Raw genomic sequence first — 22,048 nt, forward strand, 5'->3', positions numbered from 1 at the left:
GCAAGTTTGCTGCCTGAGAATTTTCTGAAAGCATGTGCTGGGGACGAGATTTTCACCTTGAGGTCCACTTCCTTTCACGGAAAAGAGACAGAGGTGGGGGGACCTCTCTGCAGTGGTGATGCAGAGAACCTGAAGTTACCCTTATCCTAAATTCCTCATAGACGAGTGTGGCCAATTGAGCCTTCCACAGAGTAACATTTGCCATTGCGAAGGCCCTCCAGGGCAGTGCTGGCACTGCTCATGATGGACCTTGCTTGGAAGGTTGTAGAGAGAGCATGCGTATAAAGGAATTTCAGCTGTGATTTCCAGGAGGAGTGTTTACCCTTCAGAGGTGACTAGACTTGCATCATGCAATCCAATATCTAACATGAGTATGGAGAGTTCCCCTTGATCATCTTAGGGCTATAAGATAACGCCGAAATGCTTTTTTCTATAGTCTTTGCTGTGGAAATGAACTCTGAGCCACTGAACTACTGATTGTTTTACTATTTACTACAGCTCCTTCACTGTGGGTAAGATAAAGATGTCCTTCCACATTTAAGTAGGGAAAAATACCCATAGGTTATTTCAGTTCCTTACGGCAAGAAGAGAGCGATGCAATTCCAAAGTTACAGAAAGGCAAAGAAGAGAAGCGCATCACCAGTATGGACTCATAACTTAAATATGCATGCTAAGAGCTGGGTGACACCAATGCAGATGTTCAGCCTTAGGCCCACATCAGCTGATCTGGGCAAGTCATTAGCGTTGCATCACCTGGCCAACTAAAGTAGCCAAAGGAAATGGAAAATATATATGTGAATTATGTTTTGTCACAGGATAAAAAAAAAAAAAAAAAAAAAATTCTGAAAGAGCATCTTATAATGAGACTCTGACAAATTTGAGATTGCACAATGAAACAATTGAGCCATATCTCTCGAAGTAAGATCTTTACTTTGACGAAGGAGTACTGTCTTATGACATACAGTTTCTTACATCTGTCTTTCAGGAGTTGTATACAAAAATGGGAATGCTAAAGACAGGTTATTAAAACATTCATCTGTTGAATATTCAGCTACCTTCAGTGATAATGCTTGCAAGTAGACTTTGGAAATATTTGTGCAAACTGTGTTTCAGATCTTAGTACAGATTAACCTTTTTCAAGGGAATTTTGGTTAAATATGGATTGATAGCACAGGATTGGTGAAAGCTATAGCCTGACACACAGACTGCTTCTGAATTTCAAGGGCAAGAAGTTTGGGGGATGCTACAGCCTCTTCTGAAAAACTTTTCAGAAATGCATGAGACAAAACTCTGAATTTCTGAAGTCATTAGAAAACTCAACCCGAAGGTTAAAATTAGGAAGAATATAAGCATTTGAAAATAAATTATCATATGTTGTGTGGACCAGCCTCAACAAGAAGTGCTACTCTGTCCCTTCTCATAATCATGAACTGGCAGCTTAAAGTAGGTTCTTTCCTTCCAGAACCCAGCATTTGTGCAGCCTGGGCTTGCAATAAGGGTTAGATAATTTTATCCTGCAACCTTAAGCTGGGAGAGAATACCTGTTTTAGATGTCACATACATAAAACTTATTTTAAAGGCTGAGTGGAAGCTAATTTCACTTGTTTGGGGTTTATAGAAAATGTGTTTTTTACTGACTGTCTGAATAAAATATTGTTTTTGTAGCAGAAGGTAGATTTTTGTGGAAAAGTAAGTTTTCTTCCAAGGAGAGGAAGTCTGTAGGTTGAAAAAACTAAAGCTGTCAAAAATGTTTCTTGAAGGAATGCTTCAGAGGATATTTTTCAGCTTTTAAATGTACCTGAACTGCTCTTTTATCCCACTGCCATAGAAAAAATAGGCTCTAGGTTGTCCAGATGAAGAATAACTTCAGTGTTGTAATCTTAATCTTTTATTTCAGTTAAAATTCTTGGGCTCTGGGAATGGAATATGCTGGGTCAAATTCTGCATTTTCCCCCTCCACCCCCTGAATGCTGAAATGTGTTGCCTGTGATCTCATCGACCAGAGATTTAAGTACAACCTTTGCAGCCTTATATTATCAACGAAGCTTTATCTAGTCCAAAGAAGGTGTTTTGAAGCCAAAATGTTGTTTTCAGTCTTAAATTAGAAACAATGCTTTTCATGACTATCAGTATTGGTTCATTTAAGTGTGACATTTGACTCTTCTTTTGATTAGCTATTAGGGTTTCTTAGGTTAAATGGGACCAAAGTTCCATAAAATCCTGATGGAGCGCATGACGTGTCAAACAAATATATTTGCTGCAGTTCAAAATGGTGTGTTTAATTTTCTTGTAATATCAGAATAAAAGATTAAGATGTATGACTAAGTACAACTATTAAATAATTTTATAAACTAGGAAGAAAGAATTAGTTTCAGAGACTCTGGTGCTTAAAGTGAACATTTTGTTGTTTCAGTTTATAAAGTATCTTGTTTTAATGCAGTATCCTATATGTCATTACTTAAAAGTTGGAAATTTACTTTGTAATTTCTTAAATTACATGGTAATTCCTGTAGAAAACAGATATCCAGAAGGTCAAAAATTTAATCTAGAGAATATCAGTTGTATACACGTGCCTTTGAAAAAGGAAACCTGTGTGACAACTGTTATGATGCCAAACCACACTAGTTTTTTTAGAAATCCTAATTGATGAGAGGGAAATGGATTAAGTTCAGATGTATATATGATCTGTAGTGTTTCTCATAAAAATTGATTTTCATTGTTTTAATTTTGTCTGTTTGTGCTATATTTTACTTTTTTAAATTGATATTAATTTTGGAAGGTTGGGGATTTTTTTTTTTTAACTTGTAGATAAGATAGTTATAAGGATTAAATTTGTAGGAGAAAGGCAACATGTATGTCATGAGAGCAGCCCAAGTTTGGGGTGACAGGAAAAATACACTCAGAGCTAACTTCTAATCTGCACATTTTACTCTGTCATAAAGCTGTGTTGGAGGAAAAGTTCATTTTATAAATATTTAGAGATTTGGTCTTTTAAATGAGTGTCTGAACACTTGTTCAGATTTCATCACTCCTAATCTGGAGTGGCGGGGGGGGGGGGGGCGGAATCTCTAAACGGTAGGTCATGATCTTATCAGGACTTTTTTTTTGCCATCCGAGTTCTATGCATCAAGAAATATTTTTGCTTAAATAGCATGTTATGCTGTATGTTTTGAATACAAAGGTAAGAAGTAGAGAAATAAGCACTGAGCAACTTGCTCTTCTAGAGTTTATCAACCATTTCCTACAGTTATCTTTTCTTATGTTAGGAATGTTGTACCTAAGTGTTCCACAGAAGGTAGGCTATGCAGATCTTAAGGAATTCTCTACACCATTAAGAAATTCTGTATTTTGTATTTAATTCACTACTTCATTTTGAAATAATTGCTTGTTGCAAAATATCTCTCTGCTGGGAAAGCTAGAATGTCTTCAATTTCTTGTCTAGCTTTTTGGAGTAAATCTTAAACAGTAATGTAATGTGAGATTTTCATTGAAAGTAATACCAACAATTTTAAAATAAATTGTTAAATAACTAATCAATTTTCACATTAAAGCAAGACAGTATCATTTCACATATCTATATTTGAGGGTTGAGTTGACCTGGAAAAGTATCATCTTTCTAAATGAAAAAGCTTATAGCTTGTTGTATCTGTAATTTCTTTACCAGCTTTAATGACTGTGTATGTAATGCATGTTGGCCTAGAACAAAGATGCATATGCATTGCAAATGCAAACACCCGCTTCTGTGAGTTACTCGAATCTGTATGTTTTAAAAATACCATCTCTTACAGTAGAAAAGGGTTTAAAAAAGGGAGGGGGGGGGGAACACAGCAAGAAGGAAAAGACAAACAATTGTAGACCTGCATTTTGCAGAGGCAGATTGTGCAAAACAATGATTTAAGTGTAATATTTTATTTTTTCTGGAACTTGAGCACTTGAAGTTTATATTTGATCATTTGAGCACTGTGGGATTTTTCTCCTCAGTCTATAGGTCTGATCATCATTTGAACTGCTTTCAAGGAGTAGGAACCTCCCCGGTACTCAGCCCAAAAAATCCCGTCCTGGTACTTGCTCCTGTAGTGGCCGCCTCTGTACCACACTCCGTTAAGGTTAGAGTGCGCACACGCATTGTACCACCAGCCACCTTTGTGGAAGTGGGCACAGTTTCCTGTGGAGCAGAAAGAAATAGGTAAACTTCAGCATTTAAGGGGAGAAGTGATGCAGGATAACTCTTTCATGTTCTGTTATTCTCAGAGGGAAGTTTGAAGCACTTTGGATCCCGTTGTGTTCCTGTCAGTTGCTGCTTTTGCCTAAATTATATATTCTGTAGTGATCACTGCCTGTAGGGGAGACTGTTAACACAGTGTGCCTAGTGTTCCCTTTTTACTACAGATTTAATGTGACAACTGGAAAGTAGGCAGGTGAACTCTTCTCAGACTACCAGCAGTGCTTGTCCATGAGCCGGCATTCAAGGAACTTAAATTATGTACTGTTCAGAAATACTGCAGTGGAAGTTAGGTCTTTTGACACAGTCCCAAGTAGCACTCGGGGCCACAGTTCTGCAAAGACAAAAGCTTAGTAATTACAGCTGTTTTGGGGTCAGAATATCCCTTTTAGATGATGTGTCCCTTAATACAGAGAAGGAAACAAAGGAAGGGATCTGCCCTTTTTTTCAAGTATTGGTGCATAACTAAACCTGCACACAACTGGATTTCCTTTCCTGCTGTTCAGAAAATTTGGTCAGTGGTGACTACTGTTATGTGGCCACAGCACTGCTCTCGGAGACATCACCTGGAGAGGTGCTCTGACCGCAAAGAATCGCATGCAAGTGATAAGGATGTAATTTAACTAAATATAAAGTTTACTCAAGTGTGCCTGCAATGAAGGTAATAGAATTTGTATTTCTGAGCTGTGCAGGACCTTGAAGGGGGTGTTGTCAATGAGATTTTTATCACTATCTGTTTGAAGCATCTTTCTGTAGAACTGTTTTATCAGAATTTTCATCGTTTGTGTATTGTATCCTTTTGTTAAAGGTGGTATCACCATGGGTATCTGCTACCTAACAGTTTCCTTACCTGTGTACATATCCCTGTCTCTGTCCAGTGTTGTGAATTGCTTTCCGTTGTGCCATATCATGGAGTCGCCTGCGTTGCCCTGGTAGGTGCCTAGGCGCAGCCTGTAGAACTCACTCTCGGGCTCCAGGCGGAAGCTGCTGTATTCTGCATAGACTTTCTTATTGCTCCAGTCTTCCAGTTCAATCAGTAGCCTGTAATTATCCTGATTGGTAAGCATGTAAATATTTTCTAGTCCCAGCCAGTACTCTCCATCAATGTTTCCAAATCCTTTCTGTGCAAAAGAAGATAAGAATGTGACATTAGCTGAGTCTTTCTTGTTTGTCAAAGCACTTGTCAGCAGGAGTATTATAAACCAAGGGAGCTTGGGTACTGGCAGTCTTTTAAGCTTCTGAATGACTGCTCAATCCATGCATTTAAGTGCTTTTATTCTGCTGCTCTTAGCCATTTACGCAGTTGGACTGCTCGCAGTATAAAGTCCTACCAAAATCAGTAAAGGCAGCAAGAATAGCTGTCTGTTTTCTGTGATGGCCTCTCCTTTTTAAAGTAGAGAGAAAAGGGCAGCTGAAACAATATTCATACATTCTTACAGTTCCCCTTTAGTGTACCACGGAAAAATAATGAAAGATAAGGCGGTATGGTTTAGGGTGGAAAAGATATTTATAGATTAACAATATCTGTGTTCAAACTGAATAGCTTTTTGTTGCCTTTTGTATACCAAATGTTGTTGTTTTTACTATAGATTTAATCAGGTAATTTGTCTGTAGCCTTCACTGGATTTGTTAGAAGTGAAATCTAAAGGCATTTTTCCTGTTGAATTGTGGACTGCCAGTATGGTAACTGTGAAGTGATGTTTTATGCCTACTGTCTCTTGTCCCTGAGAAAAACCACTGTTTGTTTGGAACTACAGCCAAAGTAGGTGTTTACATCACCTACTGTAAGTGGTATCTGTTAGGCTTCATAGTTTCCGAGGTCTTCCTACCCTCCTTTCTCTGGCCATTGATTATGTAGGACCTACACTTAACTTCCTGCATTCAATTCCTTTGTGGGGAAGTCTCTCTCCCTCTCTCCAGTAAATAAATTTTCTAGGCTCCTAACTCAAGTTGCAATTTCACGACTGGCATAAGCTGATCTAGGATTGTGCTGCTGCCAAAAATGGTAGCGCTGCTTTGCTCCTGGCTCCTGGCCATGTTTGCAGTGCTTCCCTTGCATCAATGCTGTAGCTGGGCAGCCGCACAGATCGGCAAAGAAGCAGAAACGTGGGCAAGGGAGCAAGGCACAGGCACCCCTTTTGTTGGTGAGGCAGTCTTCCCTTTGCTGAAGTCGCTCTCAAAAGTGCACCCTTAGGTACCTGAAGTAAGGCAATAACTGAGCTCCTTAACTACCTTATCACATTAAGTGAGTTTGTACTACAAAAAAAAAGGTGTAAAGATTTTAAGTTACTAAGGATAACCTTTAAATGATTAAATTCCAAGAATGTAAAAGTGAAAATCCTTGTAGTAATCTTTTTGTCGTTGCCTTTGTACATACGGTGGTATTGGTAGATTACCGATTGGAGTTAAATGTAGCTCAGCTCTCCTGTTCCAAAGCACACTGTAACTGTGGATCCATTTAAAGTGATCACAGTATCAGAGGGAAAAAATGTGTCTTGTATGTGTAAAGTCAAAGCATGGTTATTATATAAAAAGAAAACCACTGATTTTTTTTTCCACATTTCCTGCCTAGCGTGTAATTATTCCAAAGCAGCATGCAGTTGCTGCCTTAGACATTATGCCTGCTAGTTTTGTGATCCAAAATGTCTCTAAGGGCCTGCAAGCAAGTTAAACATACACATAACTTTGAGCACATGAGTAGTCCCACTGAAATTTGGACTCCAGAGTTAAGCTCTACAAAGCGGAGCTGAGCTTGGGATACATACACAGGAGTGTTTCTTTTTACAGCCCTGTATCTTCAGGAGATCTCGAAGTTACTTCTAAAGGTGGAGATGACTTCCTTTAATTCATTATTAAGAACATTCTTAAGTTGAGGCCCTGATCCTGCAAAACAGTTAATGTGCTTCAATGAATAATTCCACTGGCTGAGACTACTTATTCATAGGGGAGACAATTCAGCTTTTTCAAGTACTGTACTGTAGCTCTCAGTGTCTTAATAGAAATCATGTGTTTGGTTAGGTCTTTGTAATAAATGACTTCCCAGTATCTAGAATAACATCTCTCCACAGTCGTGTTGTGCATTACAAATACAGAATATTTCAGAGTTAGTTAGAAGTTAGTTAATGCAAAGTAATGCATTTGAGTGAAATATGGCATTCCCACTGAAACATGTTTGCCTCTGAGGGATGGCTGTTCTTGCTGATGACATCTTTTTGTTCTGTATGATTCATTTCAATTGTCTAACTGAAGCAACTAACCCTTTATTTCCAACGCTTCTGTAGTTACCATTCAGTACAATATTTGCAAAGAACTGCATTGGAAATGTTAGCACCCTCTTGATTGCACTAGATGGTTTAATTACTGCCCCACCAAAATTAAGCTGCTGCTTTTCTGGATTCCAAAATTTACCTTGTAACTGTCCCAATTTCTGAAAAAGTTGACAGATCCATCTGTTCTCTTCTGAATAACTGCCCATCCTCCAGGGTCCAGGCTGTTCTCACACCATAACTGCATCGGTTCGTTGCTGTTTTCAGGTTTGATCATATAAATCCCACTGTTGCCGTACCCAGCTTCTTTGGCTTGTTGACAGTCTTTGAATGGACCTTTTTGAAAAGAGGTACTGTAAGCTTTCAAGCTTGGCTAAGCAGTGCACAAATTGTTGAAGAATATTTTGTGTGTCAGTGAAAGACTTGGAGGCAATGGAAAGCCAATAATAATTAAGGTTAAAACTGCCATAGAAAACAATGTAAAATGTTATTGTCTTAGATTAATTGTGTACATATACATTAAAAATATATCCATACCCTGTATATTTTTTTGCAAAAACAGCAGTTTGCTAGACAGATAATACACTTCACTTATCAACACCAAAGTTTTAACTTTATATACTGTCAAAGATGCATGCCCTGACTTTTGATGTTCAAGAAGTGCATTGCGATTTTCATTATCTATTTTTCTTCTGTACCACTTTAACAAAGGTTTAATGTAATTTTGCTTCATTGCCCTAGTGCATCCTTTTGAAATTGATTGAAGCTTAAAATGAAATTAAAAAAAAAAAATAACCCCCAAACCAGACCGCCACACATCTGAATACATGCACAGTTTTAGATGGAGAGTTTCTGTAGGAAATATTTACTGTCAAAGTCTACAGATATGGAACATAGTGAAATAGGATATTTTTATGCTGCATAACTTCTTTGCCTTGAGGTACTTTCCCATTTCCCGGGTCAGCCTGTTAACTGTAGACAGGAATCGTTACAAGTTTCGTATGCTGTCCTTGTGTGATGTGTGGATGGCTACGAGTGAAAAAAGGTCAGCAGTGGAGAAGGTTTTTTTGAGCAGCTCGTAGGGCTCGTTTCCTCCCTTTAAGGGTTACAATTCTGTAATAATGCTGTTGCTGCTGACAGCACTGCTTGAAAGTGCTATTTCAGACCATATGACTACTGGCTTTGCAGATTGTCTTACTATTTACAGAAGAGCATCTAGTCACTCTGTATGAAGCCTGCAGCTTAAATACCTCTAAAATCTTTGCTTTGCTTTGTCTGCCTTTCAAATTTTTGATTTTTTTTCTACCTTTTAGGACAGATTTTATGCCAGCTATCACTACTTCTGTTGATTTTTAAGCAGTTGATTAGAGATCAGTTATTTAGTAATGAAGAGCAGGGTGTGTTCTGGTGGCTTGTTAGTGGTGGATGCCCTAAATATATTTGAAAATACAAACTTGCTAAATCTGAAAATAATTACCTACTGTTTAACATATTTGAAGGCTGATTTTTCTCAAACCTGCTTGAGAGCATGCAGAAAACTCTATTGGTCACAAGAGAAGCTAGTGTGCAAGGAAGCATAATGACAGGTATGATTGTTCTTTAATTAAAGTGGAGATCAAGTGAAAGTGACCCTCATTACAGATTTGGGTTCAATGAGAAAAGCAAATTGATCTCTCTTTCTAGGATTTGAGGTAGTAGATGCCAGTTGCATAAATCTAATTAACAGGAAATCCTAAAAAGATCTCATATTAGAATGAAAATAGCTTGCATACATAACGAGGATGATTATAGGAACTGGCTGTGACGGTGCTCCCCATGAAGGCTGCAGACACTCAGCCTTGCACTTGTAAGCGCTGCTGCATGTTATACTGTCAATATTCAATGATGTTTTTGTCACTTTTACAGTGCAAGCAAGCATAGAATAATAAGAAAGTAATATGGTAGTTTTGGTTTGAGTGCTTTTTCTTTTGTTCATAATTAAAACTTCCATGCAGAATGTCCATGTTGCAGAGCTTATACAGTGAATATGTAACTCCCTGGGCTTAGTTCTGTCTCGTTCCCTTTTCATGTACTACCTGAAGTACATCTGGATGCTGTGTAACTAAACAGAAGTATTATTGTAAAGCAATAATGGCATTAGGAGTGAAAATAGACAATAGACAATATTTTTTGTAACATTGGTTGAATATTAGTATTAGCTGAATAGATCTGCTATATATTATTTCATATTGATTTTCTCTGGAGGAGGAATTGCAGACTTGCTTTTCCACGAGACACCCAAGCAGATGTTGGAGTGATTTTTAAGTGGCCTTTGGGGCAGACAGAATTGTACTAGTCTGTTTATATAACAGATTTTGATCACTTCTAAAATTCAGCTGGCATTAAGGTCACAGGATGCAACTTGTCTGCTTTTTGATGCTCAGATTTGTCTGTGCTTAACACAAGTTGGGATTTGTTCGATTTCCTTATTCTGTAGTCTTAAATCTTTTTTGAAAAGCAAATTCTTTGCTGCATGTAATTGTTTTAAGTTCATGGTGTAAGAACTAATCCACTTTTAATTCTTGTTCATGGGAAATGCTGACACTTGTGAAAGATTCCCCACACTGTTGGTCTGAGTGGACACTCTTTGGCTAACAAAAGAAAAAAAAAAAGAAAGCTGTGTAATTTTCCTGTTTAAAATGTAATTAGATATGTGATCTTTGTGTAGCTGCTGAGTGAGTAGTACCTAAATGCAATATTATCAGAAAGCATGGCTTTTATGTCCTGGATTTCCAAGCTGCGAGGGTCTGCTAGATGGTTCTCAGCCCATGTTTAGGCAGTGTACACAAGGTAAGCGCATGCGGCGGTACGCTGCAGGCATGTGAAATAGCACATGAAGTGAGCTGGGAGATGCTGTGTAAGCCCACTTCTAGTGACCCTTATGAAGATTGAGAAAGTGATACAGAAATGCAGTTGTGTATTCTCTAACATGGTCTGTCCCCCACCCCAGCACTTAATTCTGCTCAGTTAGTTGAGTTAATGCTGTTGTAATCACAAGAACAACAGTATTAATGCTGGTGGCTATTTAGCTTTGAGTCTTTTTCAGAATTACTCATTTTCACTGGTGTTTCTGGACCAAATTTATAACTGCTTTAAGAATTCTTTTTTTTAATCTAAGGAAGTAAGCTGAGCATGGTCTGATGTTAAAACTTGGTTAAATACGCAAGGAACAGGTATCTCAAATGCCTATCTAATCTTTTATAACAGTCTGGACACGAAGATTCGAGACAAAACTGGCTTTTTGGTTTGGGTTTTTAATGAGTTGGGAGTTTGGGCTCTTTGAGAAGATGACCTAACTGCTACTATTTCACTTCTAATATCTTTATACCTATAATGATTTGGTACACATATTTTACCATAAACTAGATGGTAGAGAGGAAAAGTAATGAAATATTTGAAGTTGGAAGTTTAATAAAATAATGACTGAATTCTAATTTAAGATGCCAAAGATTATCTTAGGCAGATGGTATAGAAACTAGGCTTGTTGACTTTAAGCTTCCTAGAGAAGATTTTGGGGGCGGCAGTAAAGGAAAACTCCAAAATAAAACTGGGCATTAAAAAAATACATAGTGGAACTGTGTTAGCAGCAGAGTGTGGAACTTTCAAGTAGCCCTTTTTACCTGCAGTTGTATTTTACAATATAGTGGCACTAATTTTGGTACCTTAGCTATTATTCCAGTGATTAAGATAACTAGGAAAATTATGATTTTCCCATTCACAGGAACACTTTCCTCAACTTTTAGAGTACCTTTTCCTGAAACAAGACCTCATCCTTCTGCTCCCCCTATATTTTGATTTTTACTCCCAATGCACACTTCTAAGATGCATGTTGACCCTTTTGTAAACTTCTGGTGTGTGCAACTATTTGTAAGGTAAAATTTCTTCGAAAACGGTAGGAGAAATACCCTGAATTGTTGATCCAGTTGTTTGTTCAGTCCCTGTTAGAAACAGGACTGTCAAAGACTTGATTATGACAGTTTGAATTTTCATTCATCTTATTTGGCATCTCTATAAATTATCTATAGTCGTCATCTTTTAACTGGAAAGTTCATTTTTCAATAGCATAGACCATTTTGCTTCTGTACTCCATTAAACATGTTTATCTTAATTTCAAACCTCAGAGAGAATAACTAGGTATTGTCTTGCAATTTATGATAAATTGTGTTTGTTTTTAATGATTGATGCTCTGCCAGCTGCAGTAACTCTCAAACCTTGTTTTCCCAAGACACTGCAAGAAACACTTCTTAAATTTCCAACTCAGGACTTAACAATATTCAACTTCCCTTATAAATATTAAAAATTGCCTGAGATTCCTTTTTGTTCCCTTGCAAATATGGATGAAAAATCTGTACTTTAATGGGTGGGAAGGAGGAGTGAAAACTGTGATGGGTACTTTTAGAGGAAAATATTTAGTGCTGTTGCTTCACTGTATGTACAAGCATATCCGAAGAGAGAACACATTTTAAAAAAACTCTGAAGAATGGGTTTCCTGGGAAACAGGAAATCACTGTTTTTTTAGAATTATACTTTTGCTGTCTGATCAGACGTTAACGTAATGCTTTTATTTTTAGCAATTTCCTTTGTATCATGATGTGTGATTTAAATTCTCATGACATCTGGCATTTTAGTTGGGTTTGTGCCTGAATTTTTTGCAGATCCTGAATAAAAATAATTGCTCTTTACAGCAGCAACTAGTTGCTTGTGATGTTGTAGAACAGTCGCAAATGTGTGTCTTCATCTCAGGAAGCAAGATAACTTTCCAACTGTGACTAAAGGCAATTTAAAAAATAAAAGGCTTTTGCTATGTAATCTAACAAAAGCAAGAGCAGAGGTCATTACTTGAAAAGTATGAGTATGAGAAAAATATGATAAATCTAAGGATTCAAAAAAAGTTATTCTGTCATATGTCATATGATTGAGAATCATGATAGCATTCAGGGATTCTATCAGGGAGTTTAACTTGGAAAGAAAATAATTTTCTCCTCATCACTAGTTTTATTTCTAGCACTAAGTGAATCTATGCGATGACCTGAAAAGTGCAACTTGTGAGAATGTGATACTGTCTTCTGAATGTGTTTTCATAATATTTATGGTAGTAATTTAACTCACTTCCCCTGCCGATATCAAATTACTGAGAATATAGTTACTCATTTTAAATTTTCAAAGTTGGGTGCATCTAATTGGATCAGCCATTACTGAATTACCCATTCAAACTTTGCTCTCGAGTATTTCAACCAAACCAAACAAAACAAAAACAAAAAACCCTCCTTGCATCATTGTGTTGGTGGATTTAGATCTCTATTTTAAAACAGCTTAGAGTAAGATTACAATTCTTGTAACATGAATTACTTCTGGCAGATGTACATGTGTAGCTGTCATGGGCAACTATTTGAAAATTATTTAATATGAATTAGCTTCTCTTACATTCACTGTAGCCAAATACTGTAACATATAGCTAATAGGCATCTTCAAAGAAACAGTGGTAAATACTTGAAAGCATATGCTAAAACTGAATTTTTATTCCCATAACTCCAACTCAGCTGTTGAAGTTATATTATGCAAAAAAAAAAAAAAAAAGTGTGAATGAAAGTTAAATTCTTCAGGTTGAATTTTTTGAGCATCAGCTATTTCCTCAAATTCCTCCTATGCAACAATAGCTTAAGAACTAGACTATTTGGGAAACTTAAACCTAATGCTTTCTTTGAGGGAGTAGGGGAAGAAAATCACAGGGGAAAGGGCTAGCTGTGCCAGGTACTTTCATTCTTCATTCTAGTTGCATAGTCAAGACAGTTTTTCTCTGAAATAGAGAAATCTCAGGTTAGATAAGTAATGATAGGTAACTCACCTTCATTAATTAAAGCTAGTGGTGGAACTCTGAAAGGACTTTTTGTAGGAGAAGTAGCTGGATCAGGTGGTGGTCTTACATCTCTGTCTCTAGGATAACCTGGGTCTCGCTGTATCTCATTGCCTCCCAAAAGAACGGGAGGATATGGTTGACTGTTGGGAATGTGCTGCGGCACCACTTGAACAAGAGGTGGAGACCCATGGGTGTCCTGTCGGGAGAAGATTCTCAAGCACTGCTCTTCCAACAGAGAGATAGTCACAGACTGATTATTTACAAGATCAGTTAGCGCGGCATACTTTACTTCAAGCTCCTTGTATTTTGTAGCCATCTTCAGCATTTCTGTTGTAATGTTAAGGACTTTGTTTTCCAGTTGGGAAAGCTCAAGTGAGTTATCACGCTTTCTGATTATCTCATGCAGGAGTTGCATATAGAGTTGGGTGACCCGAGAGTTCATATTACGGCTTTCTTTCCTTAGTAATTTTACTTCATTCACAATGTTTCCATCCACATCCACCACCAATTGCAGTATATCAATCTCCCGCTTTTGCTTGGACAGCACATCCTTCAAGTTTTCTATGTCCATTCTTGTGACCTCGTCTTTTCTGTTATCAGTACCCGGTCCATTGGTGTTCACACAAATTGGCCCTGTAATTTTTTGTTCTGGGACCAAGAATGTGTAACCACATTTCGTTCCTTCCTCTCCACTGTCTGCTGAACGAGGGTGCCTCCGCTGGGATGTTTTATTAAGCTTAGAGCGTTCTGTACAACGTCCGATAGACAACAGGAGGAACAGTAGTACACCCAAAGTCCATTTGAATATCTTCATTTTCAAGCAAATATGATGACTTTCAGAAGAGACTATTGAACAGATAGAAGATAAAATAATTAATTTCAGATCCATTATATCAAGCACTATTCTGGAGGAAAGCACTTATTTGCATTTGAGCTGCAACTAAGACTAAACTGCCTGATCTGATGGGGTTTGCCATGCTATATATGTGTAGACAGCTCTTTGGAATCTGTGATGTGGAGGTAGATTCCATTAGATAGCATTTCAGAGAGTAGCTTTCTATTTTGAGCAGCAAGCCCTAAAAAATTTATGTATTGGCTATATTAGAGAATTTGTAATGAATACGCTTTCAGAAGCAACATTCCTTTTCAGGTTGTATATTATGTTTCCGTTATAAATTTGACTGCTTAGATCTGTAATCAATGCAACTGAAGCATGAGGTTATAAAACATAGTTCTTGCAGAATATCTTCATGGAATGAAAGTAGAAAGAGGTGGCTGATACAGTCTTTTTTTTTTTTTTTTTAAATACAAATTATAAAAATTAGTGTTAGTAATTTGGATTAAACTGGCATTTCTGCTCCTTTGGGGGGTTTATATATGGGCATATGTATATAAAATGTACGTACTGTATACACATCTATTCACCTATGTACACACATACTTTCAAGTTTACTATATGTACATGCACACATACAGTAGACTTAAAACATGAAATACATATTTAACCTGTTTTTGGCATTAGTGTTAGATTAGCCTAACATAGTTACAGTATGTAACAGTGGCAGTATTCAAGTCAAAAACCTCATTTTCCATGTTATATTTGCCTGATGCTTTGTAAGCAGATCACTCTCCTCTTTCTTACATCAGCCCTTGACCTGGCTTTCCAGTCTACTGTTAGCAGTTGTACCAGGCCTTGTATAGAGGCCTCTGTATGGTTCCCAAGAGAAATCAAATAAGACTAGAAAAAGTTCCCAATGTTCATGCTGTCCTGCCAAATTCCAATTTAAGTGTCTGTGGCAATCCTGAAGCAGCTACCCAGAAGGAGAGGCGGTCTGGTTCTGCTGCCTTCGCGCTCGGCTTTACAGGTGATGGGCTGAGGTGACTTTTGTGTCAGGTCACTACTCTCCTCCCTTCTGTTAATAGCTTTAATGTTATTGCTGCGAATGATATCTACTCCACTTCAGAGTAAAGGTTTCGAATCTTCAGTCTTTGACTTGACTAGGTGCAGTGGTTACCACCTTCAAAGCATGCTCTGCGTGCAGTCAGCAGCTCTGTCTAGGAGCCCTGCTCAAGTGTCCTACAGTTGTCTAAAAAACAACTTGTTTTGCTGGCAGTCCTATTACAAGTTCTGCTTCTGAGAGGAAGAAAAGGTATTTGCTCTTAACACCTACTGAAAATTATTTCTTATTCTGCATAAATAGAGTACGCAAGTTTGAGAATATATATTTATATTTAAATACTTATTTCTGTGTATTTTATTGTTAGTATGTAATAACTATTTTGGTGTATGAGCTGGTACTGGTAAATATTAGTAAATATTTTTTTTGAAAACAACTTGTTTAGGAGTTTTTTTAATATTTGACTGCTAAAGGTACACTTTTTATGAAAAACAGATGAGCATCATTTTTGGTGGAACTAATTGCATAATTTTCTTTGGTTATTTCAAACATTTTAAAATATCACTTGACCACTGCTCAGTTGGAAGTTCATTACGTTTTCACATGAATCATGGTTTAAAGAAAAGGGAAATAAGGCTGTGTGTGGTTCTGAATTTGACAAAGAGGAGCTGAACTAATTGTCTGGACTTCAAAACTTCTTCATGTCCTCTAAATTATTTTTCAGTATTTTACATGCAGTGTTCTCAGATGCAGAGAAGGTGACTTCATGACACATTAAGGATGAAACCGTAGCGAACGTCCAGTATTCTAGTGTTTCTGCTTTCACAGTGGATAATGGCTCCTCAGTATCCCCAAAATAACCTACGGGAATAACCTACAAATCTCTGGTAGTTATTACTAGAGATCTGGTACTGGTGTTTAAATATGGAATGGCTGGGGGGAAGAAAATAGCACATTTTTTTCCTGAAACACACAAAAACTAAAATGAGTCTTTCAACAAAAGGTATGTTGCAATGCAGCTCTCTGTCTGATCAGCTGTTCTGCTGCAGTCTGCTTTCCACATTTCTTTGAATGAATTATATATGTTCATTTTGAATATTTATGCTTGTGTGTTAATAAGGGCTGTAACTGCTATGGGATAAAGTGGCTGAGGCTCAGGGATCACTTTAGACAGAGCCACAGTCTAAAGCCATCATGCAAGCTTAGAGTTGCTTGCGGTGGTACTGGTGAAGTACCTAAATGTGGGCCTTGACAAATAAGCAAGAGAAAGTGACTGCAGATACTGTTACTTTAAAATGCAATATTTAACTTTGTGTGAGCTGTCATATTTTTGAAATTAGCCTACACTGTCACTAGGTTCTGCCGTGTTTCTTTGTTCCTCAGTTTTGTCCCTCGTATTTGTGAAGAGGTGGTATGACACATATTCTGGCATGCTGATGTCTTATTGCATCTGCAGAAGAAAATCTAGAACTATTCATGTCAGCACAATAAACCGCACAATCATTACGTTAAAAATGTGCAAAGTCGTGGGTAGGGCTTCAATACCATTTTAAGCTTAATATCATTCCTTCTTTTCCTTTTTTCTTGTTTCTTTTCAGACTGATCCTCATGCAAAAAAAAAAAATCTATTTCCAAAATTACACTGTGTTGCTACTTTAAAAAGTGTTGTTTAATTGGTAATAAGGAACAAAATTCAACTTAAAATATTAAAACTTTACTTTGCTCATAACTTTCACTGAGAAACTATTATAGCATGGGATGTATTATCCAAAAAAAAGTGTGGCATATTTTAACTATCTAAACAGAAAACTATTTGTTCCTTGTTGAAATGCTGTGACTCTCGGGTCAAGGTGTAGAACTTGGAGCCCCACAGCACAGACTAGAAAATCTGTTCTTTCTGAGCTGACAAAGACCGCTTCTTTCTGGTCGTCTTGGATCTCAATGCGTGGTCTCAGTATGTATCTTTATCCAGAATGTTTATTAAAGGAGTATGGTCAAATGATAAATACTAACAGTGCCCTCTTACATAAGCCTGCATTTCTAAATGCATGCAACAGGAAGAGAAATGGCCAGTTTTTTTTAAACAAAAATAAATACCACTGAGCATAAAGATGCTTCCATGGCATTCATGAACATGGTATCAGGTCATCTGCTGTGTTACTGCTGTTATGCAGATTTTCATTTTCTCTTAAAGTTTGTCTAAGCAAGTAAAATCCACAAAATTATCCAATAAATTCCGCCATCTCTGCCTGGAATGAATATAGTCTTTTTCCGTTTTTTAGCTTAAAATGGTGTCCATAACATCAGAAGTTTTGCTGGAGTGGGGAAACGGTCCTAGTATGGGAGAAATGTTCACATGGAGTTCTGATGATACAGTGTCTGTGTACTTCTGTAAATTACTTTGCCCTATATAAACAAGCCTTTTTCCAGCAAGTTGCTCTGCTTTTGGTAAAATAACAAGATTACTTAAATTTGTATTAACTAGAAACCAGGAGTAATACAGATCTGGTTTTCTTGGTCAGATGTATAATGTACTGAGCCACGGAATTCTACTTTGCTGATATTAACAGGAATCTGATTCGTTTTAGAAAATGAAATCTAAAAATCTTCAAGTGCGTTTGAAGGAGTTGTTGAAAATGTGTCACTCTTAAACTGATACTCTTAGAAATTCTCTCTGCAGAAGAGGGTTGTAAAGCTGGTCATACTGGATGTTCTGAAAATACAGTAAAATGTCTTAACACTTCCAGATATTTTGTGGAGTTGTTATTATGCAATGCTTAGGGCTTGTTGGAAGCTGGAGGATTCTTTTAATTTTTTGGGACCCATTATATTTATTTGCAAAATTTTAGCAAGTGGGTACAATAGACTGGGGCATTTCGTGTTTAGAAATGTGTTATTCAGGTGCTGCAGAATCCGCTGTCAGGCAGCTATTGAAGACATTAAGCATTTGGCAATGTTTGCTGTAAGAAGTTTGTTTCATTCATCGGAGTATAAATTTCAAGGACCAAATTAATAGAGTATGTTATGAACAACAAATTAAAACTTGTAAAATAATAGTGAAAGCAATAATGAAAGTTGAAAAATGCACGATTTCCATGCTGCGACTGAAATTCATGTAAAATTTAAATGAAATGTTTTTCCATCATGCTACAGATTGTTCTTGTGGCACCAACATAACAGCAATAGTCCATTGTTTATTTAAAATTATCATTTCAAAGTTTGAGCTCAAGTTAGAAGACAGCGAAGGAGGGAGTTAAATTCTTGCACAGACACTTTTTTTCTTTTGCTTTAAAGTTATTGACTCAGCTGTTTTCTTTTGTGAAAGATTTAGGAATTGTTCTAAGTAGTGCTAAGCAAAAGCTTGGATAATGATGAATGAGTGGAGCCTGGTGTCCAAAGCACACAAAATTTCAAATGTTCTTTCTTTCTGTTTATTTAGATTATTCCCTTTAATGTGGAGAGAAGCACAAAAGGATAGTTAAAGAAAAAAAAAAAGGCTTAAGAACTTGGAAAGGATCCATTTTTCTGTTTGTCAAGACTGCTTCAGGGTTTTTTGTTCCATAGCTACTAAATTTTAATTAAGCTTGCTTTCTGTAACACTTTTTAGCATCACCCTTTCATTCTCTTTTATTGTGCCAGACATTTCTGAGTTTGTTAATACAAATATGTAACTTTTATTCTTTGTTTTGGATTATTTACTGTATTTTCATTTCAAAGACAGGATGAAGAAAGGCAAACAGTAGAAAATTGTTTTAACTTTGGGGGTTTTTCTCTCTGTACTTTTGTTTTTTGTGTTTTTAAAAAGCTTTCTGGTTTTTAAGCTTTGGCTCGCAACTGCATCCTTCCCCCTCCCTCCTGCCCCCAAAGAACTGTAACAAAAACTTTATTTTCCACTTAGCACACTGTTGCTTTGTATGCTGCATTTCATGTTTATGAAACGCATCAATTGTTTGGCTTGTAAACCACTTTAACCAAAAATTCGACTATGAATGCTCATTCTTTTAAAGTTCATCTTTATGACTCTAATTTAGCAGCAGTTTGTTCCTAAATAAGGTACAGTTAACTTCTCCATCCTTCCCCAAATTGCTGAAGGAAGGGGTTAGTGTCTGTGTCAATAACTTCTTTGGCTTTTCACTGCACAATTGCCTGTGATACGAACTGAATTTTCTGAACCAATGTGTGATTACAGATTTTTTTGGTTGTACAGCTCTACTACTACAACTACTTTTGAAGATTTTTATCTTAGAAGTCCCTATAAAAAATAATGTTATACAGCGACTAACTACTACCTAGAGGTGTGCATTGATTTAGTTGGGATTTTTTAGAGTGGTTTTAGTGAGATCCATTACTAGAACTAGAAAATGTTAGGGCTATGCTCTGATATTGAGTAAAATCCTGGCTTCCCTGAAGTCAAGAGGAATTTTGGCTTTTGCTTTGTGGTGGGATCAGATTTTCACTTTCTGTTCACAATACTCAAATAATGCGCTTAGCAAAGAGTCTGGCAGTATGAATTTTCTGTAACTGTATATAGCACAAAATCTGCACAAGTTTTACAGCTAAACAACTAAAACTTGTTCATCTTTACAAGTGAGATGAGTTAGTTTCTGTGCTTATGCAAGTCCTCTTTAATTCTTTCCAAGTGCCCAGGGTCTACCAAATGCCACAAGAGTAAGTTTTATATTTTAGCTGTCAGATAGTTGTTAGGCTGAGAGATGGGTCTGCTCGCAGATGTATGCAGATGATAGATGGATGTAGATTTTGCAAATGGTTCAAAATGAAACTTGCAAGTAAGAATAGCTTTAAAACTTACCAAGAAAAAAAATCTTGCAGCTGTTTTGCTCCTGTAGTAGGTGGCAAATCCAGAGACCAGCTTGCCTTTTCCTCTTATGCCAGCCGATGTTGTGGGCTGTTAATCTGCAGCTGTAGTTGAAAACTGCTTTTGTCTTTCTCTGTTAGATCCAAGCTGCATTGAGGAATTGGGCTTCTCCATGCAATAAGCAAGCTAACTACATCATTTTTACAAAGCAGTTAATGTGGCAGCATATTTTATTCCAGAGAGGAGACTGCAGCATTCAACTCTGTCGGGCAGAAGTGCACTAACCAGCTCCAGCTGACCCAGATTCCATATACATCACACTTGGACGGCTTTTTTTTAAGCAAACACACAGCACTTGGGCGTTCAGCCCCCGATGATGTCACTGCGAGCCCACGAAACCCCTCCTTCGGATTTCCTCTCTGTACCACCAGCCGCGGAGGGGGTAGGGAGGCCGCGCGGCTGTGAACAAGGGGGGATTGTTTGCCCCGCGGAGGGAGGGTACCAGATGGCTACAGGCTGTGCCCGAGTTCAGCAGGCAATTACAAATCAAACATTTTTACTATGGTGCCTAAAAATGCCTTTCAAGTTATTACAGTACCAGGCTTCATTTAGAAGAAAGATTCTTTCAAGCTGATAAATCTCGATTTGTATTGCCGGGAATAAAAGGGGCAGCCTGACGGGATACAACAGGAAAAATGAGCCATTTACAGGCTCGACGACTGTTCAGCCGAACGTCGCGTTCAATTCTTGACGCTCACTTAATAAGAAACAGTTCCAGTTGTTCGACTCACAAAGCCCCTGATACATGTGGAAAACATTAAAACTGCATGTGATGGTTTTGGGAAGGTATCAGAATATTCAGTAACATCTGATTAGCGTTAAAAGTAGCAAAAGGCACAGATTACACCTTGGAGGAAATGCAGAATACTGCTTGTAGCTCTGTCATATTGAGCCAGTCCTTAAGCACATCCATTTTGTTTCCATTGATCCCTCTTTTTTTTCTTTTTTTGCAAAGGAGATACCAATTACACTTGGAAGAATCACTGTTGTAGTCTTAACATTGTTTTAGATTTTATAAAAATGCATGAAATAATGCATTTTAGAGAACAGCTGTCTACAAAAACGGTCTTGTCTTAGCTAAAAGAAAAAAGGTACTTTTTTTAAAAGTTCTTCAGAAGGATAATCCTACAAATATGTGAATTTATAGAATCATGTATAATATTGCAGGAGCTTGTTCATAATTTCTTTCACTGTGAATAAGAAGCATGATTTACTTCTCTCTATGGAAGATTGAGCAGGATTGGGATTTTTTTTACTGCCTGTTTGGACATTGCTTAGCAAAGTTAGCCTCAGGACAGCTTATGCAGTTCAGATAGCATTAGAATATAAGTGTGAATAACATGTTTCTGATCGTCCTTTCTATTTTATAATAAACTACTTCTAGCAGAATACAAGATTGAAAAACTTAGTAGTATATCAGGTTGTGTGTAATACCTTTCTATTCACTTTTTTGTGCCACCTTTCAACCACAAGTATTTTAACTTGTTTCTGTGTGTGTGCGCACACGCGTGTGTATGTGTTGACTTTGGAGTGATGCCCAGAGTTTCCCAGCTCAGGACTGAAGAACCTACTGGCTAGGTGCTGTACAAACACAACTGCTGTTCTAGTGAGGTTGTATTAATACTCTTCCACCTGTAAAGCCCAACTTCTTGTTATGACTTTGGTTATACAAGCCTGAGGTAAGAAAAACATGATTAATTTTAGAAATTCCAGGTTACTTCAGTAACAGCTTCTTGAGAATATTATTTAAGTTTGGATGTTTTAACAGTCGTGTAGGGCTTTCGTGTTGTGGAGCATGCAGGGGAAGAAGAACTTTTGCTTTGAAATGGCAAAGTGCGTTGAGAGGTGTTTCATTTGTTTGAGATGAGAAATGATCAGACTTCGGGTAGA

General features: G+C 37.3%; 2 protein-coding genes across 7 annotated transcripts in view; one reads left to right on the forward strand and one right to left on the reverse strand.

Moving 5' to 3' along the window:
- RALGPS2 (Ral GEF with PH domain and SH3 binding motif 2) overlaps positions 1-22,048 on the forward strand; it is a 186,807-nt gene that overhangs the window by 126,388 nt on the left and 38,371 nt on the right. The gene's annotated exons all lie outside the window — the stretch shown is intronic.
- Positions 912-20,473, reverse strand: ANGPTL1 (angiopoietin like 1). The gene is made up of 5 exons (XM_026101047.2): positions 20,093-20,473; positions 13,373-14,230; positions 7,631-7,824; positions 5,073-5,343; positions 912-4,165 (listed from the first exon to the last, which is right to left on the reverse strand). Exons 2-5 carry the CDS (start codon positions 14,196-14,198, stop codon positions 3,978-3,980), a joined length of 1,479 nt encoding a protein of 492 aa, XP_025956832.2. The 5' UTR covers positions 14,199-14,230; positions 20,093-20,473; the 3' UTR covers positions 912-3,977.

This window comes from Dromaius novaehollandiae, chromosome 8 (assembly GCF_036370855.1).
Source record: "Dromaius novaehollandiae isolate bDroNov1 chromosome 8, bDroNov1.hap1, whole genome shotgun sequence".
Classification (NCBI taxonomy): domain Eukaryota; kingdom Metazoa; phylum Chordata; class Aves; order Casuariiformes; family Dromaiidae; genus Dromaius; species Dromaius novaehollandiae.